Genomic DNA, 24,973 nt, shown 5'->3' with positions numbered 1-24,973 from the left:
ATCAGTCTATAAATTTTCTAACACTCAGGAGACCCAGCGCTTTCATCATGCCAACCAGAATTGGAATTTTTAGCCTGCGAAGTGTGACTAGTGTGATCGAAGAAGTCGGCGGTTGGTTGCGTTACACGTTTGTGACTTTTCGAAATATTTTCACCAAATGTAAACTGATTTCTGTAAACTTGTTTTTTCCTGAAAGCTATGGTCAAGTCGCTGTTTGAGCCCTTTATGAGGTTGGTAGCTCAAAATCTGTGAGAGATAGGTCTATAAAAGTGATATTTTTCGGTGGCCAGAATTTTTATTTTTTCGAAATTGGTGCTTGTTGCCCCTCAGAAAATGTTGCTTTGGCTGATCGAGCCAAAGTTATTTTTCTCGTGAAGTCATATGCTGTAGCTTTCAAATGACACCGATCTTCAGTTTTTATATGAAAAAATGAAATTTTGGCAGTGTTTGGGTCGAGGTAATTTCACCTTACTTCGAAGTAGAATGAACCAAAAATCTTCTAAAAATTTAATTTCGTGTCATTTAGTGCAATTGTTGAATTATAGCGTTCGTTTCTACAGAAATCATTTGAGATCTATTGAGAATATCTTGGAAAGTCGAATACAAACCAACATTTTTTGGTCATATCTCCCCAAGACGTTATGCCAATGACCTCATATTGGTGTCAAACTACGCGTCTTGCTTTCAGCAAAAAAGAGTATAGTAAACTAGAATTTTCAAAAATTTGCTAAAAACAAGCATAAATTTTTATGGTGGCATCTACCAACGCACTACTCCTAGGATAAACATAAGAAATATTATAACAGTAGGCACTGCGATTTTTTCGTAAAGATAGATGACTTGTTTTCGTTGTATGAGTTAAAACACACAATACAATCAATCTTAAGCGGTAGCTCTCATCACAAAAGCCACCAAATTTGTCATTTGTCAAAGTAGTGTTCATGCTAGGAGCAGTGCGTTGTATCTACCCGAGATTTTGGACCACCGACTTAATATGGGACGTAAACGACGAGTCTGGTCAACAGCTTTCAAGGGAAAAAAAGTTTACTGAAATCGGTTTTCATTTGGTGAAAATATTTCGAAAAGTCTCAAATTAGCTCGAATTAGCAGTTTCACAGATTTCAAAAATACCACCAAATTTCGAGAAATTTAACTGATTTCGCACTAAGTTTCTATTCACTAATTTCATTGAGTTCCACCGATTTAGCGAAAATGTTTTCTGCTTTCACCCTGCTCTCGACAGTTCATTTTCAAAGATATTCAAAATGCAACTTTGGACTACATTACTAGATCAATGAAATGCACCTAGTACTGCGTTCATGTTTACTCTGTTGACTTTTTCAACCAGTAAAAAGTCAAAAACTTACTAACCTGAAAATAAAAGAATTTCATGTTAAAAGCGTCTGTTTGGGCCGTGCTCAATATATTAGTTTTTGTGTGCGTTTTTATATTTTAAACTTAAATAGTTCAAAAACGTTGGTGAAATAACTTTGAATAAGTTTAATAATTTTGACACTGGCGTAAGGTGATCATTTTTTTGCGTTTATTTATTTCGTGTCTAACAAAAGTATACTTCCAACGAGAGTGTTTGCATGTGCTTTCAATAATATCCGTGTCTCCGTTTCAATTGATTTTTTTTTTTAAATGTTTATCGAACCTCGTCGTAACTTCTGATTTTCTCAATTTTTTCTCTCATCAATGGTTTTTTGAAGCATATTTTTTTCCACTTTTCGTGTCAGTGCGAGTTCATGAAAGCATCAACATAACCTCGTAAACTGATTCGGAAGCTTTGTGAATTTAAGTGACGTCACATGCGGGCCATTAAAAATTGTTGACGTTTCCGTGTCACATGTGCACTTTATTTGATTTATTTATAATAATTGAGAAAAGTTAAGTCGACCAAGGTCCGAAGCTCGCTGTTAGTAAATTTATTGGTATGATCGTTGCTTGCCAGAAGCAATGTTTTAAGTAAATTTTGAAAAATGTGCCTCAGAGCCGGAGATTGCTTTATTCAAAACTACCAGGTTTCAGTTAACCTGAAATTTACACACCAATTTCACACATAGGCTATGTACGCACAAAGAGCTCCCGCCAATCATTATCCAGAATCGGACGCAGTTCCCATTGGACCTCTTCACATGTGCCTAGAAAGGTAGAAGACCCTAGAAGCCAAAAATACTTTCAACAAATATTCTCGACGGTTCTGTGGGAGGTGACTATAAACACGCACTTTTCGGACTGAAACTCCAGGTACACGAAACGTGGTCGTGGGTGTCATTAGATAGGTAATTGCATGTACTTTCGGGGCAAATAGGATCTTATGAGTGCTTGGAATGGAAGCATCTACGATGAAATATGAGCAATTTACTACTTACTTACTTACTTAAGCGGTTACTACAACCTACTATTGGTTTTGGCCTCTTCCAGCAATCTTCTCCAATCGGACCTATTCCGCGCCAACGTTCTCCAGTCGCTCACTCTTAGTACTTTTAGATCAGACTCAATTGCATCTTTCCATCTCGCTCTTGGCCTTCCTGGTCTGCGTCTTCCATCGGGATTTGTATTTATAGCAGTTTCAGTGGTACACGCTCCTCGTTCATTCTTTGTACATGACCGATGACCGAGCCATCTTAATCGATTGATTTGATGAATTTGACTATATCGGGTTCCTTGTAAAGCTGGTACAGCTCGGGTTGTATCTTCTTCTCCAGTTGCCGTTCACATTGACACCTCCAAAAATTGATCGAAGAATTCTCCTTTCAAAAACCGAAAGTGTCTGTTCGTCAGTTTGTGTCATGCACCAAACTTCAAACACTTCAAATTCTCAAAGTTCAAAGCAGATGCTTCCAAGCCCCAATAAGACTTTATTTTCCATGATACACCACACTCGACCTTGTACATACGTTTTGCGTACCTGGAGAAATTTTAGTCCGACAAGTGCGTGTTTTCGGAAAATGATCACTTCTTATTAGCCACAGAAGCGTCGAGTAATTTTTTGAAAGTGGTTTTGACTTCTTGGGTGGAATACCTTTCTAGGATCCAATAGGAAATGCGTTCGACTTTGGTAGGTGGTTTTAGGAAAGAATTTCTCTCGGCGATCGAATGAATTTATGATTACTTTTCGGACAACGAAAACAAAAATTGCCAGAAAATAGTTACATCTCCTACATCTGAATCTGAGCAAAGCACCTACAACAAACGAAATTAAGTTAAAATGGAACTAGACGACCAATTTTGATAAATTTTGATTAACAAAATTCAATGAGAAACACTGATTTGCTCAAGCGACTAAAATCCATGAAACAAGCTCCACTAGAGAGCAGAGAGGCCACGATTGACAGACAGTGATAAATCGCTGCACTACTTAACACTGTTGTCTCGCCTTTGTTTTTGAACTCTGTGAGGGCTCTCTATCGTGACTAGAGGAGAAGATAACCACATGAAGTATGGAATTTGAAAATAATCGGTATAAATCAAGAATGAACCTTGTCGACCAACCATCAACTTTTGGTGGCTAATAATACGATATGGTCTTGGAGATAGTTCGCTGTTCGCTATACTAATTCTTACGACTAAGAACCACTCAATTGAATGAATTGAAAAGTTTGAGGAAAAGCTAACGAGGATACCCAAAAACTGTAACGTTATCTCTTGCCTTATCCACTTCATTTTATGTTTTCAGACAACACCAAACATCATGGATGTAGACAACGATGACGATGATGTCATGGAAGTCTCCGTTCTATTCAACGGAATGAACGATATTACCGACGATATCGAGAATGATTTACTGTTTACACCCATGCGATTGAGTCGTTGCATATCTACCGGAATACATGGAGAAATGATCACGCATGTGATTTGGCCGCGAAAGTTAACACCGAAAGTTTCAAACGATCCAAGAGAACTTGAAACAGCATTGGTCGCTCTTTTGGTAGACACTGTGGAGAATATCGCAGAAGCCAGTGATTGGTTAGCGGGCAGTTCAAAACTATTTCTCGGACTATACAACACGATGACGTCGCCCGATGCTCAAATAATAGCATCGGAGATTAATCGATTGAAGGAAGGAGACATGTTTGGCTTTTTCGTTAAAAGTCAAAACTGCGGAATATCCATTTACATTCCACCGACCGGCGATTCATCGATTGGATCAACAACATCGGCAATAGTTTCAACTTTTCCAGTTCTGATTCCGAATGAGGAGGTCTATTCAACGGCAGACCATAGCGAGTTTCAGGTAATTTTGACAGATTGACGTGAAACTGGTCAAAGCTCGTTTGATTCACGTTTTCGGATAATTGTTGCGTTACAGATGGAGCTACCAAATCAATCGGTTGCAGTTGCGTTCTCGTCATTGTTGAATTCGAAAGAGTTCAGCCAACAATTGGAATACCTCAACGACAATGCCGTTAATGAAAGCATGAATAATACATACGTGTCCCAGTGGCTGGTGCCAATGCTTTCCATGCATCAAAATTCCGTTTTGCAGCACAACGAATTTCCGATAATATCGAAAAAGATCCGAGATGACGTAATTGCATGGAAGCAAAATTATCAGATGCAGTCATTTCGCCGCTGTGCGTTCTGGACATTCATGAAGGCATTGCTGCAGTTCCACTTGACCGTGCAATGGGGCGATGTGATCGGGAAAATAATGTACAAGTTGGTGCTGCTGAAAGTGATGGCAGTTTTGTGTAATTATTACGACACGAAAATGTACGGCAGCCTGAGCGTAGACGTTGTTCTGCATATGCTTGCCAAATTGGCACGTCGCATCGAAAAGATCAATAATCTGTTGTCGGTACTGGACGACGAATATTTGGATAGGTTTGAAGCATTTCCGAATGGCTTCGAAGACACGTACACCACCATAATGGATGAAGTGAAACAGGTGATTTCGAAAGTGAAAGCAAAGCTGGACCAGCAAATAGCGCAAGTGCAAAAGGACCATGAAGAGAACTCAACATTGACACCCCTGACCGATCTCGACTTCGAAACCGACGTCCACCAAAAGATACCAAACTTACGACAGTATTTAACCGATCGAAGTGCTGCCACTCCAGCGGATGCTAACAATGGAAGCATAATTGTCAAATCTTACACACGTCATGGCATCGACTCACTAGAAGCTCCGGACGTAGAACTGTTCGACACGCTTAAAGATCCGGTAGATGTCGGCATTTTCTTGTGCGACTTTGAAAATTGGATTCTTTACACACTGAACAACATCAATATCGGCCCTGAACGCATGAGATCGTTATCATTTGCTTACGCTCGGTTAGCTGCTCAACATTACAAGAACAATCCGTTGGGCTTCAGTCGAACTGTTCTAGCACAAACCATGATTTTGTCACTGATGGACAAAATGGCTACAGCAACACACGAAATGTTGAAGAAACATCGGGCCGGCATCAATCCGGATATATTCGACAATTTGATACTGCCTCAGTATGAAGACTGCGAAATTGCTCACAATCTGAAAAAGTATTTTTTGAAGCGTTCGAAACCAGATTTACCGTCACTGATTGAACAGCAAAAGGTGACATCGGATTCATTTTCCGTGCAATTTGCCATGGAAAACGATGCCATGCAAAATGTTATGCAATCCATCGAACAATCAACGAAAACAGCTTTGGCGACATTGGAAGAAGAATATGAAATGCGACGCAGGGAAGTGGCGGAGTTGAGAAAGAGATTGAAAGGCATGAACTGTGAATACTATGTGAATGCGAACGGAAAAAGGGAGCACAAAAGCTCGTGTGGCAGTTGTAAGCTCGAAGCGAAAATAAGTGGCGTCCGGGTATCAACAATCGAGGATCCGCTTCCGGAAAGTCCCGACGAACAAAACGCCGTTGCTTTTGAACTTTGCATACCAATTGAAATTGCTTGTTTGCGAGATGTTCTCCATGTGGTGGTAGATCTGCTGAATGAACCTGCTAAGAAAATACGAATCAGCGAAAAATGGATTGCAATGGATGTGCTTGAAGATTACAATGTTCGTTCAGCTAGCCAACGTGTATTTTTGGGCACGAGCGTCAATGCAAAACACGGACGCACTCGTACAAGTGGTATGTTACTACACCTTACTCTGACTCTTTCATGAAACTAATTTTTTACCTTCTTCAGGTGTGCATCCGGACGATCCGTTTTATAAGTGCAGATTAAGAAACAGTCGGAACTGCATATTATACGCGTGCACTGATAGGGTCGCGACACATATACCAACCAACATCGACAGTCAATCAGCCAACAAAGGTCCCACCCTGACTGTTGAAAAGGGATCAGCATACGAAAATCTGCAGTGGACATTGAGCGGAACGGTTCACACTCAAAATCAGGTTATAGCTCGGCAATGCGAATGTCCGCAGAGTCTCACACTGTGTGAATTCAAGAATTTCGGCTCTCTTCGTGCGGATGGCCATCGGCTACAGCTGCGTAAGTTGTACGCAATGATCGAAACTGAATGTTTGTCATTCGAAACGTTGTCCGTGCAAGCTCTTATTATGCAAACGCTCTGGGAAAAGGGACCGAGTAATCCGTTAGCTGATCAGTGGAATGAATCGCATGCAGACTTTACAGATCCGAAGTTTGCCGGTGCTATGATCGAACTCATCGATAAGTTCATCAACATGCAGATAAGTAATTGGAAACATCCGTTGAAACTGTTCATGACTGTTGTGATTGCTGTACGAGTTTTTGAAATGAACGAGGATGATAATGTCGCCGATCGTATCGTTCAGTTGCTGGTGAAACTGCGTGACATCGCCTTCGATTGGATGCATAAAGTCCAGACAGCTATGCACGAAGCTCCCGGTGATGCCCAGGACGATGTCGAGAAACTCAGAACGAATCTGGTCGAAATTTCTATCGCAGGAGCTCTAACCTTTTTTGTCCACTTTCGTCATCGTCACTTCGACAAAATATTTACCGGAAGCGTCACAACCGGCATCACAGCAGTCCGCTTTTGGTTGGAGTTTTTGGTAACAATTAACGGCAACATTATGATGACCGACAAAGGCTCCAAAAAACAAGACAAAGTCATGTCATCACAGCTTAGTCAGGAAATGTTCCGACGATTAGTTCAGCAAATTGCGATACAACTCGAATCAACGGTCAAAGGAATCATTGTCAACGATCCGACCGATGTGTTCAATTTCGTCAAGTCGCAGTGGAATCGATCTCGAGATGCAATTTTTCGGCTAAAGCCCATTGAGGAACATCCCGAAACGTTGGTCATTTCGGCAACAATTGACGGTGTGGAACATTTCGTTCAAATCGGAACTTTGACTGGGGAATTTCTGGTAAACAATTTGCCTGTGTCTCGGCTACCGAAGACCATCACCGAACACCCGGTTTATCAGCGAGTCTTCGAAAAATTTATATTCGAAGTACAAGAGTCGTATGGTCGCTTCGACACAAAATATAAGTACAGAGGCAGCCACTACAGTTTTTACGGCAACAACGGCAAAGTTATTGTAACCGAAAGACGAGGAAACGACGACGAATGTGAACACATACCAGAAGACATTTTTTCCGAAGAGATTCCATACCTGCTGGTCCAGAAGCACAGCCATTGGTGGTGTAAAACGAAGAACACCATCGAATTTCGTCCGATTTGTTTTAGCGATGCCAACTTTGCGTCGTCGGAAGGAATTCAATACGAATTGGATTTGAATGCCGGGAAACTGTTGCACAAAAAGACGAACAAAGTGATGTTGGACGTAACAAGCGAAAGCTATAAAAAAATCGTCAGCCAATTGGCACGCATCGAGTCGAAGAAGTACATTCACATTTTCATGGACAAGCCACGGATCGCGAAAATCGAATTGGTTCGAATGAACATCAAATTCCTAATCGACGCGTCGACACAACAGCAATCGTACGATCTCATTTCCAATGAATTTAATGGCATGACCGTGTGTATTGAACAGAATTGCGGTACGCTGTATGGTCTGCGACAGGGTTTATTATTGGAGAGTTCTACCGATGGAAAAGCGGAGCAGAACAAGCTGTTGATCCTTCCGCACGGCAACATATCAGCCAAGAAAAAGTATGATCACGAAACTGTTGAGATTAATATCGGTTCTGCGCTACACAATCCACCGTTCTTCATCTATCAAATCGACGAAATATGTCAACAGTTGAAAGCCAGCAATCGCAGCTATTCGGCTTGGTTCTATCTGGCATATCTTCACGCATTAACGTCACATGGCCTACCTGAACCCTTTACTGGATTGTCTGGAACGGAACGATCCTTTCAGATTTTGCAGTCGGCATTCGTATGGTCGCCGGCACCATATGAATATTGCGACGACGAAGCACTTACGATATTAGAGTTGATTCGAAAATTGGCACCGAGTCGTAGGATCAAAAACAATTTACAGTCATGTCAGTGGCCCGACTTTATACAGTCTCATGCCGCCCAGGACGGATTCATATGCATCGCAAATCGGTTGATTGCCGACAGTAAGCGACTGGACGGTTTGTATTCGAAAAAGAATCCGTCTGAAGACAAAGACGAAGGAAACGGTAGCAACAAGGAAATCGAAATTGAATTGGATGTTAACGTGCGAGAGTACTTCCGATGTTTGCCATATTTTCCCAATTTGCAATTATCGGAGACTTTCATCAAACATCAGGATGCGATTGCAACGCATTACCTTCACAATGAAAACGACCAGAACTTGGGCAGTGTTCGCACCATCTCCAATTTGTATCATCAACAAAAGTTTATCTCGCCAAAGTCGTTTAGTGTGACAGATTATCTAACCAAAGATGATGTTGACCTCAAAGGATCCCTCGATTTGGATGTCAACGACGAAATTCTCGATACATTTTCTGCAAAAACTGTCCGAAGTCGGTGGCTGTCGTTGTACAATATTGCACGATCTGGGCAGTTTAGTCGCGAAAAGTTTGCACTGGTTCTCGGATTGCTGGCGTACGAAAGCACCAGAAAGGACGATTTGAAGTCTCTCCTGTTGCTCCAGACAGTTGCCGCGAATCCGACCATTTTCGAAGGACTGGATCCACCGGCCGGAGTCAATACTTTCTATCTGAATGATAGGTCGTTCAACTACAGATCGATTGAAAAGATTTTGGAAGATCATTTGACCGAGCCCGACTTTGGCCGCAGATACAGCGAAATGAGAGAGATCCGACATACGATAGGCGTGCGCGATTTCATTCACAAAATAGTGACGAACATTCGCTCTATGTGGCCTTGTGATCGATGCGATTCAAGCATTCATCAGTACACCCATCCAAATGTAAATCTTCGGGATGCCGTCGTACACATCAACAAGAAATTGAGAGATTGGAGAAACATCGAACGGCTGATGGATTTTCTTAGACAGATCGACATACAAGTGCGTCGACTCGGTACTTCCATGCCGTCTGATGAGTTATCACCATGGTGTCCAGAGAAGTTACCATTCAAACGTTTCATCAAATTCTACGTTGATTTTGACGCGAAAGTTATCGCAAATCTATCGCAATTCGACACAGAAGTATCGGAATCAAAACGAATTTCTACTGAACCGGCAAAAACAACTGAAACAGACTGGTGGTGTACCTACAACAGCATCGCATCACCGAATGACGTCAAACATCTCGTCGATTCGACAATGTATCCACGGCTAGTGTTGAGTTTCGTGCTACCACAACTACTTTCGCCAACACAACATCCGGACCTGAGATCAATAATCACTGCAGTCGGTGTGCAAATTGTGCGCGAACAACGTGATCGCCGCATACGAATCTATGCTCAAAAGCCCGAAATGAACGTTGCATTGGATCAGGAGCTGAAAAATGAACCGCATACGAATTGGCTCCCGTTCGAGTATCCGGAATGGTTAATTTTCGAAATCGAGCAGAATGTAACCATTCGACCCATACAGATTGAGGTCGCTCAACGGATGATCGATCCACCGGAAATTGGGACAAAACATTCCGTTTTACAGTTGAATATGGGCGAGGGGAAAACGTCTGTTATCGTTCCGCTGCTGGCCACTAAAATGGCGAACGCACAACAGTTGTGCCAGGTCACTGTCTTGAAATCATTGTTCGCAACGAACCAGAAAGAATTGCGTCAGTGTTTGGGTGGAATGCTTAATCGGCGTCTGTACACATTTCCTTGCCGCCGAGATATGCCAATCGGCAAGTATGCGGAAACAATGTTGGACATTTATGTTGAATGCAGACGTCTCAAAGGTAAATTCTGTTGGACATTCATTTCCTATCCCAAACCGATCTAACGAAACTCCGTTTTCGTTTCAGGTGTCGTCCTAACACTGCCCGAATATCGTCTATCGTTTCAACTGAAGATATACGAAGCACCCAACAAAATCGAAATGGAGGGCGCTGCTGAGTCGTTATTACAAACACACAAATGGCTGAATGAAAACGTCAGAAACATATTAGACGAGTCCGATGCCATTTTGCAGCCGAAATATCAACTTATTTACACGTTGGGAGAGCAACTGTCTTTAGATGGTGGTGCTCAACGGTGGACAGTCATTCAGGCATTGTTAAAACAGTTACCAGTTCACCTGTACAAACTGTGGCAACACTTCGGCGATGAGAAAATGGAATTCGACAGCGATTACGCTAAACATGGCAAAGTGACCGGAAACGTGACGATGGATTTTCGATCGGATGTCTTTACGCCGTGTCGAATTTTTGACGATCTTGTCTATAATCGGCTCAAGTTGAAACTTATCGACGACATATTGGACGGAGTTCTGAGCTTTTCACTGGGACTGGTCCATCAAACGAAACAAACGCTACGACTGTTACTAGATGAAGGAGATGTGTCAGCGAAAGATTACAACGATTTACTGAAGGATCTCTCGTCCGCTCAACAAACGACCATTTTGATACTTTGCGGCTTCCTAAGATTCAATGTTCTACAACTTGTGCTGAGTAAACGGTGGCGTGTTAACTATGGCGTGAACGAAAATGGACCACGAAAAATGGCAATACCATTCAAGGCAAAAGATGTTGCCGGTAGGTTCGATGGGACTTTTGCCGTAATTTCATTTTTGCTGAAAATTGCCGTTTTCTTCACAGCCGAAATGACCGAATTTGGCCATCCAGACGTGGCGATATGCTTAACTCAACTGAGTTACTACTACTCAGGTTGGTGAATTGGTTTTGCATTTTAATAGTCGCTAGACTCGAACCCATTTTCAAATGCCTTCTTTCAGGTCTGAACGAAACGCAACTCCGTCAAGTGTTCACAATATTGGAAAGTCAACAGAATTCGGCCGAAATTTACTCCGGCTGGCTCAAAAGCGTACCATACCAACTAGTGCACGAAAGCATACAATCGTATACTGGCGTCAATTTGAGTGATCCGAAGCAGCGGAATGAACTGGTTTTTCCGCTGTTCAAGCACAATATGTGTGTCATCGACTTTTGGCTGTCGAATTTGGTGTTCCCGCGAGAAGCTAAGACATTCGAACATAAGCTGATGTGTACGGCGTGGGATTTGGTCAGCGATAATTTAACGCATACGGTGTCTGGATTCAGTGGCACGAACGATACGAAAAACATTCTACCGCTGCCGATTAAACAGAATGATTTGAAGAAATTGGAGCAGACCAATGACAATGTTCGCAACATTCTGTTGCGACCGGAAAACAGTGGCTACCATCGTCTACCAGCTAATGTTCGAGGACCACAAATTCTAATCTTGCTGGCCAAACGGCGAATTCCCGTGTTGTTAGATGCCGGTGCGTGTATGCTCGAATTGAATAACGAGCAAGTCGCAACCCAATGGCTCAATTTCGTCGATTCGAAGCACTTCGACGCTACCGTTTATTTCAACCGAAATGATGTTCTGATGACCGTCGACCGGAATGGTGTCCGTACCGAATTCGACTATTCGGTTTATCGTAACAAATTGGACAGATGTTTGGTGTACTTGGACGATTCACATACCCGTGGCACTGATTTGAAATTCCCACTGGGTTGGAAGGCTTGCGTTACACTGTCTGGAGACATTACTCGCGATAAAACCGTTCAGGCATGCATGCGAATGCGTCTGTTGGGTAATGGCCATTCAATTGTGTTTTTTGCGTCCTACGAGGCACATGTTCGAATACTTGAACGGTGCAACCTTGGTAATGATGCGAAACCGACGAGTAAAGACGTCCTTGAGTTCATTTCTGGGAACAGTAAACGATTTGAAGAAGAGAATACTGCCCATTGGTCGGCTGCTGCGTACAATTATACCAAGAAATTGGTAGCACATAGAATCCACGAGAATTGTGAAGAAGCGGATGCGTTGCAACAGTTGCATTTGAAATGCAAAGACAATGAATATGTCACGCTTAAAGACATGTATGGCATAAAAGAGTCGGCACTGCTCACCCAAATTTCGAAAAATCAATTCGACAAATTGATCCAAGCCCATGAAAACGAAAGCGAAATTGTTGAAATGGTCAAATCCATCCACGACGGTGTGGGTAAAAAACTATCTCAACAGGCACCGCGACTGGAACGATACACTCAAAGTTTCGACGAGGAACAAGAAAAGGAATTGGAACACGAGCTAGAGGAACAACGTCAAATTGAAAGACCAGCCCCAGCAACAGCAGTTGTTCCGGTATTCGACGACCGGTTAGAAAATCTCATAAAAAACGGTGTCACATCGCAAAGTTTCCGCAAAATGCGATTTGAAAGGAGCATTCTGTCGTTTCATGAAAGTTTGCTGGATAAGCCGATGTACGGTGCGTATCGGGGTATCACTTCGCCTTGGTCGGAAAATTTGTACGTCACCAGCGACTTCGTTAATGTGGTGGAAAGTGGAAATTCCGAAGAATATATGCGTCCCGTGTGGTGGATAGCGCACATCATTCATCGCGAAGGCGACGACATATTTTTACTGCTGAGTTCATATGAGGCCAACATGTTGCTGCCATTGTTTCGGAAAAGTACTCGCTCCGCGTTGATGAGTTATCGTCCTCGATTAAGCCAAATGCACAGCAACTTGTGGAACCAGGAGAGCTTGGAAGTCACTGGCATTAACACACATTCTGGCAATCGCATTGAAGTGGACGATGAAGTTCAAATTGCTATGTACGCTGGATCGATGTACTTTCGCAGTGAGGTCGAACAAAATGCCTATTGTGGTTTTATGGGATTGATTCCAACGCCTCGCACGGTTGAACTGGAGCTGGCATTCGAAGAGGGAATCATTACTCCGAATTCGTACGTGCTGCCGGAGAATCGTAGTCACTCGGCGGCAATATCGCGATGCGTGAAGAAGTGCAAGTTTCAAAGCAATCCGGTTGAATTAGCCGTAAAAATTATCGAGGCTCATCATTCATTCATTCGAAAAGAGTCTCATGTTTCAGCCATACTGGAGAAGGCAATGAAGAAGGGAATAAATTAAATAATTTTTTCGTTTAAAGCGTAAATAATCTGTAAATTTGTGATGTTGAACATTCTGAAAATGTTTTATTCTTGTAATATCATGACGAAATGAACATTTTATTCAATAAATTAGTGTTACATTGATCGACTGGTTACATTCATTGTCTTTAGCTGCTGCAAACACACATATTGGCTTCAACAATTGAAACGAAATCGCTTATTTAGCCCTTTCCTAAGTATAGTGAAACAAGTACCCAGTTTACTAAACATCATCAGATTTAGGATGCTTCAAACTTTTAAAATCCCAATTTAAATTACTAATGTAGGAAATGTAGCTTCAATTTTGGGAACAATCCCACCCACGAGAGATTTGAGCGAAATATTTTATTTGTAAATTAATTATTATTATACCAATTTAAATTGTGACCTACGTCCTAAATAAATGGTTTGAACACAGTAGCTACTACTCCTATTACTTTCAGATAAAGGGATTCGTTTGAAAAACAACCTGCCGAAATCGGAGGCATTTTCCAGAGAACTTTTTTTTATTTGTGCCTGGATTGGTCCCTAGAATTCAAAAATATTTTTTTGAAAATTCGTCGATGCTTATCAAAACCGATCAAAAACCGAAAATGTGTACTTTTGTTATGGAAATTTCTCCGGCTGCACGACACGTGCAAGGCCTGTTGAAGTGTCATTAGAAAGGTAATTGCATGTACGACTGTACGACTAAAATTACGAAAAAAAGACATTGGCGCAGAACGAAAGTTCAATCAAGACTATAAAAACGGTCTATCCAGAAACAGATGGTAAACCATCAACAGAAACAACAAGGTGTTACTAGATTCAAAAATTGTAAAGCCAATAACCTCACTCTCGGTATGATTTGGACCCTCTATTAGGCCTGTTCATTTTTGAGAAATAGTCTCAAATTCATCTGGCATGGTGTCTATCTGGTCCGGAAGGCTAAAATATTGGACCCGTATTTTTTTTAGAATTTTAAAAAATAGTTTAGATCTGGGGAGCGAAGCATTTGTTCAAATGTACGAAAGCGTTGGTTAGAAGAGAGGAGAATGATGGTGTATATCTTTTTTACTCTTCTAACCAACGCATTCGTACATATGAACAAATGCTTCGCTCCCCAGATCTAAACAATTTTTTAAAATTCTAAAAAAAATACGGGTCCAATATTTTAGCCTTCCGGACCAGATAGACACCATGCCAGATAATTTGAGACTATTTCTCTAAAATGAACAGGCCTAACCCTCTATAAGACTTGGGCCAAAGTCTACTTCGATGAGAGAGATTATTGGTAAAACCAATTGTGTGTTACGATTCAATCTATTGAAAAAATGGTAATAACGTCTTTAACTGTGCTTGTCCTATGATGAGTGTATTACGTAATTGCCTGTTAATTTGTTGTTTTGCCAAGCGTGAGCCACACCAGTAGTTTACCAGTAAATTCATAAGGTCTGTACACGACAGAGTTAAAGTAAACCAGGTAGGAGAAACCGACGAAAATGAAGAATTCTTCTGAAAAACAGAATACCGACATCGGACGTATTTTCTATTAAAAAATTTTATATGTACCTAATAAGGTATTCGACCCCAGAAGCCAAAACCTCTTTCAAAAAAATTATTAAATGGCTGGTAAGAGGTCATCAAAAACCCAAAACTTGCACTTTTGCTTACAAAAATTTCTTCAATTACACGAGCCGTACAGAGTCGTGTGGGGTGTCATTGGAAAGGTAATTGCCATGTACTTTTGGGGCAAATAGGGTTTAAAATTCATCCACACGGAGGTATGTACAGTTGAAGTTTTCAACCGAAAAAAGACTGAAAACTTACATTTTTCTTACAGTAATTTCTCGAAGTACACGAAGCGTATATGGTCGTGTGAGGTGTCATTAGAAAGGTAAATGCATGTACTTTCAGGCCAAATAGGGTCTTATTGGGGTTCGGAAGCATCTACGACGAATTATGAGAAGTTGAAATGTTTAAGCGATTACATTGAATCGAAGATGCTACCAAACTTCCGTAAGCTCTACTTTCCCTGAAAGTTTATGCAATTACCTTTCCAATGACACCCTACACGACTCTGTACGGCTCGTGTAATTGGAGAAATTTTTGTAAGAAAATTGCAAGTTTTGGGTTTTCGAAGAATTTTTTTGAAAGTGGTTTTGGCGTCTGGGGTCGAATACCTTACTGGGGACGTATACAAATTCCAATAGAAAATGCGTCTGATTTCGGTCTTCTTTTTTTCAGAAGAATCCCTCAAATACGTTCAAAGGAGGGATCTAAATCCCGTTATAATGGTTAACGTATTCGTTTCATGCATTTGTATACGCGTTTTGCACCAAAATCAAAGCCTGGGCTACTTTACTCTGCTGTGGTCTGTGTGATAAGACTAATATGACGCAACACACTGAATATAATTGCGGCTCGCTGAATTTAGGCTCTCTCGATTGCTGGTAAGGAGTCAGGACATACCTCCAAAAAAAATTGTAAAAAATCCAGAATTTTATCTTTTATTTTTATCATTTTTTATTGAGGTGTTCCCTGACTCCTTAACAAAAATCCAGGGAAACCGAAATCTGACTAGCCGCAATTGTCGGCACTGTGCTTGGAGAGGGAGTTTGGGTTTATCTTTGCATCGACACAATGTCCAAATGTTTATTTTGACGGGTTGCTGATTGTGACCCTAAGCTGAATATTCAAGTGCATAATAAAGTATACTTTACCGCACTCTAGCATGTAAAAATGTAAACACCAAATAAGAAGGACCTGTTCTGGTATGCATAACTGAACTGTTTAATAGAGACTAAACGTTCCTTATGGTTAGTGAAAAGTAGCTTATCGAATCAATACTTGATACCCCATACTTTTAGATTAAATTCATTATACAGTCGTTCAGATAGCCATAATCACTTATCTCAAACGGTATAGGTATAAAATGTATCCACTTGTGTAAGCTCCACATTCACTTTGTCGTTGGGATTTACTGTTCGCGTTTAAATCTGTGATCGATTATTTCGAGCAATGTCGCGAATAGCTATAATTTTGGCTATAATTGGACACTCTATTTTGATGGCTTCTGCTGCCAAAATACCGATTAGCCACTTCAAAACATTACTATTTCGTGAGCCACCACTATTATCCCAGACGATAAGGCCACAAGCTCCCGTGCTGGAATACATTGAACAGAATGTGGACAATTTCAATCCGAATAATGATGCCACATATCGCATGGTTAGTTAGAAATGTTGAATAAAATTTGAAGTCCTAGAAATGGCTTTGCTCCGCTTTATGATACGGGACAAGCGATAAGAAACCAATTTGAGACTTGAATTGAAACTGTTGCAGAGATACTACAGGAATGACGAATTTTTCGTGAGAGGCGGTCCAATCTTTATTTATGTGGGCGGTGAGTGGTCGATATCACCAGGATGGCTCAGCGGTGGACACATGGTTGACATGGCCCGAGAATTGGGTGGACAACTGTTCTACACAGAACACAGATACTATGGACAAAGTTTTCCGACACCGTATGCCTAATCGTTTCCCAGTGAATTCAGATTTTTTTAAACCGAATTCTTTCGTCGCAGTGACGCCTCTTTCGAAAATTTAGAATTTTTGAATATTGAACAAGCCCTCGCCGATTTGGCTCATTTTATTGTATTTATGAAGCAAAGGCATGCGGAATTCGTAGACTCTGAAGTGGTTCTGGTTGGAGCATCGTACTCGGCTACAATGGTTGCATGGTTTAGACAGAAATATCCGCATTTAGTTGCGGGAGCATGTAAAATTTGTGTCATTCTGCTGTCGATGGGATTATCAGTATTGCTTTTGAATTGTAGGGGCTTCATCTGCACCAGTTCTAGCAAAGGTTGATTTTGTCGAATACAAAGAAGTGGTTGGTGCATCAATTCGTAGTGTTGGGGGTGAACAATGCTTCCGGCGGATCGAAAGAGCTTTTATCCAAGCTGAACAATTGATAACGAATGGAAATTTCGCAGAGTTTTCGAATCGCTTCAGAACTTGTGATGAACTGACAAACGATCAGTACGATATATGGTCAATATTCGGATTATTCGGAGATTTGTTTTCTTCCGTAGTGCAATACCACTGGTGAGAAATGCTATTCAAGCCGATTAAAGTCTAATAACCGCACAATAAACGTTTGACCGTAGGCCTGGAGATATTGAAGGTATCTGTGATGCACTTCTTGATCCCAACAATGCTACAGAAACTGATCTTGACGCCTTTGTTCGATGGTACACACTTCAAATATTCGGAAGTAATCCTTCCGATGACGATTGTATCGATGCCACATTAGCGGCTGATATAGAGTTCTACCGAAACACATCTTGGGATCACTATGCCACGCGATCAGCCGGTCGACAATGGTTTTATCAGACTTGTGCTGAATACGGTTGGTATCAAACGTCTGGCTCAAGATTTCAACCATTCGGTTCGAATTTCCCAGTTGAATTATACATTGCATGGTGTCATAATGTGTACAGTACCATGTAACGAACATTTCGCGTTTGATTTCGCTATCAATTTTATGATTTGTTCCATCTATTTCTTCAGATTCAATCGAGACACAATCGAAGTGAATGTGCAACGCAAAAATGTGAAATATGGAGGTATGAATCCGCAGGTGACTAACGTTTACTTCACTCATGGTTCGATCGATCCGTGGCGTACGATGGGCATTCAAAGTGACTTAAATGATCGAGCTCCAGCAGATGTTATTCCCGGTGAGGAAACATCTCATCGAAAAGGAACAAACAATTCTTTAACATCTTTTTGTCTACACCAGGTGCTTCCCACTGTGCAGATCTCTACTCAATTTCACCTGACGATAGTCCTAAAATGCGAGAAGTTAAAGAGAGAATTTTCAGTCTAGTAAAATTGTGGATTGGAGTCGATAGTTCGTAAAGCGATTGTGAGCAGAGTTTTGTGCGTTGATTAAATCAGTTGCCTTTTCATAAAAAAATAAAATTGTTTAAATTGCTCGCACGGCATTTGTTGCTTCTGGTAGTACAGCATCCGAAACTCAAGAAATCCCAAATGATTAAACGGAATTCAGAAATTTTGCAGGACCTGGCTTCACAAAACAAATGCCTTAACAAATCAAGTAAAAGAATTTGTTGATTGCCGTCTGTGAGAGATTAAAGAAATTGAAATGCAAATCACGCCTCATCTAGTGGATTCTGTAAATATCAGGATGCAGAGTCAATGAAATCTCCGGATATACCCTAGGAAACGTATGAAATGCAACATGTCTTTCTGATTCAAAAGTTGTGGATTGTAATTGCTCCCACACCCACATAAAGACCCAAAAAACTGATTGATTTTTGGCGGAGACATTCCTTAAATATTTGGTGTTTTTTCTCGGGTTGATTCGGAGACATTAATAAAATCATTTTTTACCATGAAGCAAATTCTAGCACGATCGTGTGAAGGTGAAAACAATGTAGAAGCGACACCTTCATGGTAAAATATATTTGAAGAATGTCTTAGCTAAAGATATATCGCTTGGTCCTATCGTCAATGGCTTGATTGCCACTTAACAAATGAAAGTCTAGATTCAGCATTTTAGAATTTCGTTACAAATCTAACAAAAATGTATAAATCAGAATCTAGAATTTCATTTGTTAAACGAAGTTTTTGTGGAAACGATTAAATAAAAACCTACCAAATCACAAAGCATGTTGCAAATCACTTAAAAAAAAAAAGTTGGCTGAATTCTGAGAGCCACTTGTTCCCAAATAATGTCCTGAGGTGTTATTATTTCGATTAAGTCTTCATTGCCTCGGAAAAAGGTTAAAAGACATCTGGACTGCATAGCATGTTCACATATTGGAGTGCATGCTTGTTACGATGCATCATAAAAATTTGATTTATATTCCTCTTACTTTAGCTCTTTATCGCTATAAATGACCCATACTTTTCTCATTTAACTGGCAACCCAGTAACAATGTGCTTAGTCATAGCAACTATAATAAATTGCACGACTATAAAACAAGTGTTAATTTCTGCGGTTAATGTATTTAAGGAATTTTTATATTCGATCTTACTTCCACAATTAAAACTCAAAAATGAGGAGGAAAAAAAGTTCCACAAAAAAAATTAAATTAAACGGAAGGTGCATTTTAAAACCGTTTTCTCGCGAGTTTCTGATATGCGTACTTGCGCAATGCACGTTCGTAATTTAATTTCATATCTGAGATCTATCATAAAAAATTTATCATTAATCATTAATCGCCTTATTATATTCCACACACAACTCTCTTTTTTTTCGTATAAGTTGAATAAACGTGTATCGGGTAATTGTTATGAATGGGTTTGTGCACACCGAATTCATTTGCAGGCACCTGTACATTCTGAACGTAAACATTTCAAAGTTTTATTCGTCAGAAAACCTCACAGCAAACATTTCATATTGTTTCGTATATATAAAAGGTGTCTGCATTAAATACGCACATTATAATCAAAAAATGATAAGTGTGTCGAAAATGGACAACACTTACGATGGTCCGATTACGCATTGAATCCGATTTTTAATCGAAATTTCAATTGATTAGCAAAGTGTGACTGGGCAATATTCGTCGGGTATTTCCGAGGTGATAACAGATTGTGGTAGCAACATATTGATAGAATACGTTAACTACACTGTCACATTAATTGCGATTGAACAATCCAAGAACTATGCGACTATATCATCTGTTATCGACAGCGACGACAAAAATTAATAACTTGCTCTACTTATCGTTGTTTTATGTATAGCAAAATGAATGGTCAAACAAATGAAGTAAAAGATTTTATTTCGATTTGTCGACAATAATTGAACTAACTCGAAAACTAACTAATAGATTCGATAACGGCGAGGGGTAATATACAATCGCTAAACCGAACTGGTGTGCATACGTTATTTTGCACCAGCTGGTCACATACAATTCCAAATGGGACCAGCTGGTGCAAAATAACGTATGCAGTTCGGTTTAGCGACTGTAATTTGGCACACGGTGCTAAAACAACGCATTTTTCAACTAATCTCGTAAAAGGTGAACTCGCACACGATTTTTCGATACCAACATTTTGTAAAAGGAGCCATTAAATCGATGATATGGCTAAAAAGCATTTTCAGCAATAATCTTGCATGTGCGAGTTCACCTTTTACGTAGTTTAAAAGTTCGTTCTTTTGGCACCATGTGCCAGATTCCCCGATGCCTCGATAACTGTCCTAGAGCATAGTTATTTGTTACTCCTAAAGTTATATGAACAAATCGAATTGATGAACTGGTTTCAAACTGGTTGATGATTGAAATTTTTTTTTTTTTGGTTTAAAACAAAAAAAAATATTGTAGGCTCAACGGAGCTTAATAAATGAAGTTTCATTTTTCTTATAATTCGCTAATGTGATAAGCTCCGTTTCTTTAAACAAGTGCGAGTTTTGCGGAACGAGTCGAAGAGGAGTGGAGTAATCACTTAAGCCAAAACAATAGCATACAAGCAATCACATGCTTGTTGGCGGTAAGTGTATTTTCACTGTCACAAACACTTTAGCGTGTCAAAGAACTTCAAGCGAATTTCAAGTGAACTGAATTGGACTATATTTTTTACGAAAATTATAGCACAAAACTTCATAGGATAGTTTACAATAACTATCCCAGTTATGTGTGTAACCTCCACATATAAAACCTTGATCCATTTATCGAAAGGCTCTATCTTCTTCTTCTTCTTCTAGCCGTTTGTGGAAAGTTCCATCAAAAGTAGCAATTATTTCCATATTTCTATTAACGCTTCTTCTATCAGTTCTACTTTCCTTTCAATGAATACATGTGTCTTATACTTTTGGGTAATAGAACTGTTATATTATCGATACGATATTTTGAAACCTACGGCTCTTCGGCTCTAAACATAAACAGTAAAATAAATGATAATCACATGAACACCTACCATAAAGACATGATGTCTTCTATATGGATCACATTATCATCAATTTTCACAAATCTAATCTATAGTCAAACCAATTTGTCTTGTTAAATGAAAGGTGTAGTATAAACGACAGGAAATAAAAGCACTTTACTCGAACAATTATATCATGTAAATGCTGTTAGAGGTTAGCAACACCATCATGTTGTAGTAGCTATTCGTAAGACAGCTCTCTAAGATTTGTATAGAAAAAATCAAGAGAGTACAGTAAGACGTACACCTTCCTATTGTTGATTTGTACAAAAGTACGAAGGCAGTTACATTACCCTCTTATGTATGATTTAAAAGGTACATAAGATAAAGCTTTAGTTCACCTTAGACGTTACGTACGAACATTATTTTATTAATGACTTCAGTCAAACGGTGCCACTTGAATCGGTTAAATAAAGTTTGGAAAAATGACCACTGAAAATCCGGCCAAGTTTATCAATTCATTGTTTCTGAAAGACTTTGTGGAACGGCAATACAATGAAACTGATGTTAAGATACTGAACTATGGCGTCGAGCCGGTGAATGCAAAAAATTTTAACGATGCCAAAGGACGCATACAAAGAGTTTTAGTTAGGTAATCTTAGCGTACAGTTGTTTCTTCAACCGCGGCAGCTCTCTAGCAATATCATACCAATTGCTTACAAAATTAGGAGGCCAAAAATCGTACAGTGTCCGCATGTAAATTGCATTACATTGTAGTCATACACTTCTAAAATAATGAAATTTACAAGCGGACACTGTATGATTTTTGGCCTCCTAATTTTGTAAGCAATTGGTGTGATATTGCTAGAGCCTTGCTTCAACGAATACCAAACTTAGTCGATTGGTATACCGGTTACATAATCAAATAACTGAGCGATGTTTTGATTATCTTATCACCGAAAATTATTGGAAAGATAGTTACCATGAAAGTTGCTTCAAATTGTTTGTATCGACGGCATTGTTAATTTATTGAATGTGTGTGTTAGTAGCGATAGATGCAATAGCGTTCCGTTATCATTCCTTCAATCTTTCAAACGGATAACTTTCTGTTTCAAGCAAATTTCCATTACAGTTACTCTTCCAAAAAAGCGCCGGTCAATACGACATCAGCAGTCTTAAAAATCAAGTCAACCGATCCCCAAAAATTCGAATCATTTGACAAAGAGGCATCGATTTACAAGAGCATCCTTCCAAGTTTTGTTGACAATTGGAAAAAAGTCGGCGAAACAATTGAATTTGCACCTCGTTTGATTGTGTCGCAAAACGAGCCGAAAAGTTTTATGATCTTTGAAGACGTATCCAATCATGGATTCTTTTCCGAGGAGCCCAGCATTGGACTAAATCTAGAACAGAGCAAAATTTCTCTTCAAAAATTGGCATTCGTTCATGCTACGAGTGTTATCAATTTGTCGAAGGTAAAAATTAGTGAAATTCTGAGCGGGAGGTTAGTACAAAGAATTGTCTGTCTATAAATAGAAACCGGAAGACTTCGGACAATTTAACAAAAGCATTTTCAACAAGGACAACAAAATGGTTCAGAGTTACTTAGTTGACGCTTTCCAATTTGTTCTGGACAATTTGGAAACTTTGGGAATTGAGGGAAGTATTGGTGCAAAGCTTAAGACACTCTCCTCACCGCTTATCTCTACATGGACTTCTGGTAGTACGGAGTCTTTGAACGGATTCAAGGTATTCAATCATGGCAATTTTTGGACTAAGAACATTCTGTTCAAATATGTCAAGGAGGAATATGTTGATGCAGTTTTCGTAAGTCTACAAATAATCCATTCAAGGTAGTTGCCACCTCAATCGGGTCTCTAATTAGGTTGATTACCATAACGGATACGTGGGCTCACCGATCGTTGATTTGATGTACTTTTTCACTTCGTCAGTGTCATTCGACGTGATGAAGGAATACAAAAACGAATTGTTGTACGTCTACCATGAATCGTTGCGGTTTTCGTTAGAAAAACTGAAATATCAAGGAAACGTTCCGAGTTTAAGTGACTTGCAACTTGAGTTTTTGCGTAGTGGAGCTATAGGTAAAATATTTGCCTTTTGCAAGATCGTTTCACGTTGTGTTCATGGCTGTTCTCAATTTGTAGAAGTGATTTTGTCGCTAACCATTGGACCGTATCTAAGATTTTCCGGATACGAGCTGAGTTCAATTTTCAAGCAATCGAACGTGGCCTTAAATTCAGCGAATATTTTGAAGTACTACGAACCAGTCATAAACGAGCAGTTGCATCAATTCGATAGTTTGGGATTGCTTGACTGGGGTACGGTTGATAGTAAGATTAAACTTCTTACGGGCAGATTCAATCGAATATTGAGTCAGAACTGAAAGGTGTAATCGATGTAACATAAGCAACGAAAAAAGTCGACAAATGGACATACGCGTACTTTGGATATAGCACACACAATGTGCTCAAGTTCGTATCCTCATCTGTCGATTATTTTTTGTTGCTCAAGAATGAGTGAGTCAATAGCTCACGACACATTTTCTTCAAAAATAAATTTGGTGAGACAGACGAACTTCACAGTTTTTAAGTAAAAACGAAAAGAAAAATGATTTCCGTCATGTGTGACTAATAAAATATTTTCAAGAAATCAATGTCAATGTTAACCATAACGACCTTGGTTCGCTTTTTATGCGAATAATTCTTCGATTATCAGGTAAAAATCCGAACAAGCGATACAATAGCTCTCGTTCTTGAAATCAGCCATTATTCGGTTTGTTTTAACAGAAAAGTTACAACAGCAAAATGGTCATACGAAAATAGTATGAATGTGGTCATACATCATGCATAACATTTTAATGACACACAACAAATATTTTTCCAAATGAATGAATTTTCCATGACTTAAAGAATTCATATAACGAGAGGAATGTTAAACAGTGTATCATTACAGTCAACGTGCCAGTGTATATGTTATAACTGCAGTTCAAGAACAATTTTTTAATGGATAGTGAAAGGGCGCCCTGGGCCTAGAACAAATATTTCTGAATTGAGTTTGACGAAGATCTGCCGGGCAATCGAAAGTTGTTAAAATGAGCAAGGTTCAGAACCTTGAAAATGAGGGGGCATCAGGTTGTAAACATACCTTTCAAATGAAATTCAATAAACAGGGCAGTCAGTCAATGGTCACAGTTGCCAAAATGACTTTCAGGGCGCATACAGCAATAGAGTAAGTTTAGCTCGCTTATTTTGTGTTTATTACGTAGGTGAAAACTCTGGTTTTCAGGGGTATAATGAACCTATGCAAAGTCTTTATTCTCAAAACAAACGAGGTATTGAAAACGTGTTTTGGTCCTAGTTTCCATTGACATCACAGTCTTCAAAACCGTTATTTCCACTATCATAAATCTATTTTTCACATCAGTATGTCACTTTGCGACCGCTTTATGTACCTAATTACCCTACAGTAACAATAGACCTTCGAAAAATCAAGATTTTTTTTTTTCGTTTTTTGGGTTTTGGAGCCCATTTTCCCCTTGAGGGGTTTGTAAATTTTCCTTGTTAAATATGAAAATCCTCAGAACGTTATTTATATGAGGATGGAAATGTGTTCCCTCGGTCAGTTAAAATTCGTGTTTACAGTTACTTGGGAATTT

The 24,973-nt window shown here is 39.7% G+C and overlaps 3 protein-coding genes across 3 annotated transcripts; all 3 read left to right on the top strand.

Moving 5' to 3' along the window:
- The first annotated feature begins 1,179 nt into the window (after positions 1–1,179).
- Positions 1,180–13,400, top strand: LOC119077656. Its single transcript, XM_037184874.1, has 7 exons — positions 1,180–1,525; positions 3,683–4,240; positions 4,316–6,071; positions 6,130–10,212; positions 10,279–11,007; positions 11,071–11,139; positions 11,208–13,400. The coding sequence occupies exons 2-7, from the start codon at positions 3,698–3,700 to the stop codon at positions 13,397–13,399; spliced, it is 9,372 nt and encodes a 3,123-aa protein (XP_037040769.1). The 5' UTR covers positions 1,180–1,525; positions 3,683–3,697; the 3' UTR covers position 13,400.
- A 2,982-nt stretch (positions 13,401–16,382) lies between these two features.
- Positions 16,383–18,364, top strand: LOC119077684 (putative serine protease K12H4.7). The gene is made up of 7 exons (XM_037184945.1): positions 16,383–16,629; positions 16,744–16,925; positions 16,986–17,179; positions 17,238–17,508; positions 17,571–17,909; positions 17,974–18,143; positions 18,206–18,364. The coding sequence occupies exons 1-7, from the start codon at positions 16,420–16,422 to the stop codon at positions 18,322–18,324; spliced, it is 1,485 nt and encodes a 494-aa protein (XP_037040840.1). The 5' UTR covers positions 16,383–16,419; the 3' UTR covers positions 18,325–18,364.
- Positions 18,365–21,728: 3,364 nt separating this feature from the next.
- Positions 21,729–23,894, top strand: LOC119077688. Its single transcript, XM_037184952.1, has 5 exons — positions 21,729–21,949; positions 22,430–22,772; positions 22,834–23,124; positions 23,183–23,399; positions 23,463–23,894. Exons 1-5 carry the CDS (start codon positions 21,783–21,785, stop codon positions 23,699–23,701), a joined length of 1,257 nt encoding a protein of 418 aa, XP_037040847.1. The 5' UTR covers positions 21,729–21,782; the 3' UTR covers positions 23,702–23,894.
- Positions 23,895–24,973: the final 1,079 nt, after the last annotated feature.

The sequence above is a fragment of the Bradysia coprophila genome, unplaced genomic scaffold (genome assembly GCF_014529535.1).
Source record: "Bradysia coprophila strain Holo2 unplaced genomic scaffold, BU_Bcop_v1 contig_24, whole genome shotgun sequence".
Lineage (NCBI taxonomy): Eukaryota > Metazoa > Arthropoda > Insecta > Diptera > Sciaridae > Bradysia > Bradysia coprophila.
Note: the sequence above shows the minus strand (reverse complement) of the source record. Positions and strands in the feature narration are given on the sequence as shown.

What these genes read in the sequence shown, in the direction of transcription:
- LOC119077656 (XM_037184874.1), top strand. Translation starts at nt 3,698, where the DNA reads ATGGATGTAGACAACGATGACGATGATGTCATGGAAGTCTCCGTTCTA. An exon ending in TGAATGCAGACGTCTCAAAG is followed by an intron (nt 10,213 to 10,278) that starts GTAAATTCTGTT and finishes TTTTCGTTTCAG; the next exon opens with GTGTCGTCCTAACACTGCCC. An exon ending in ACTGAGTTACTACTACTCAG is followed by an intron (nt 11,140 to 11,207) that starts GTTGGTGAATTG and finishes GCCTTCTTTCAG; the next exon opens with GTCTGAACGAAACGCAACTC.
- LOC119077684 (XM_037184945.1), top strand. Translation starts at nt 16,420, where the DNA reads ATGTCGCGAATAGCTATAATTTTGGCTATAATTGGACACTCTATTTTG. An exon ending in GGACAAAGTTTTCCGACACC is followed by an intron (nt 16,926 to 16,985) that starts GTATGCCTAATC and finishes CTTTCGTCGCAG; the next exon opens with TGACGCCTCTTTCGAAAATT. An exon ending in CATAATGTGTACAGTACCAT is followed by an intron (nt 17,910 to 17,973) that starts GTAACGAACATT and finishes CTATTTCTTCAG; the next exon opens with ATTCAATCGAGACACAATCG.
- LOC119077688 (XM_037184952.1), top strand. Translation starts at nt 21,783, where the DNA reads ATGACCACTGAAAATCCGGCCAAGTTTATCAATTCATTGTTTCTGAAA. An exon ending in GTGTTATCAATTTGTCGAAG is followed by an intron (nt 22,773 to 22,833) that starts GTAAAAATTAGT and finishes GTCTATAAATAG; the next exon opens with AAACCGGAAGACTTCGGACA. An exon ending in TTTGCGTAGTGGAGCTATAG is followed by an intron (nt 23,400 to 23,462) that starts GTAAAATATTTG and finishes CTCAATTTGTAG; the next exon opens with AAGTGATTTTGTCGCTAACC.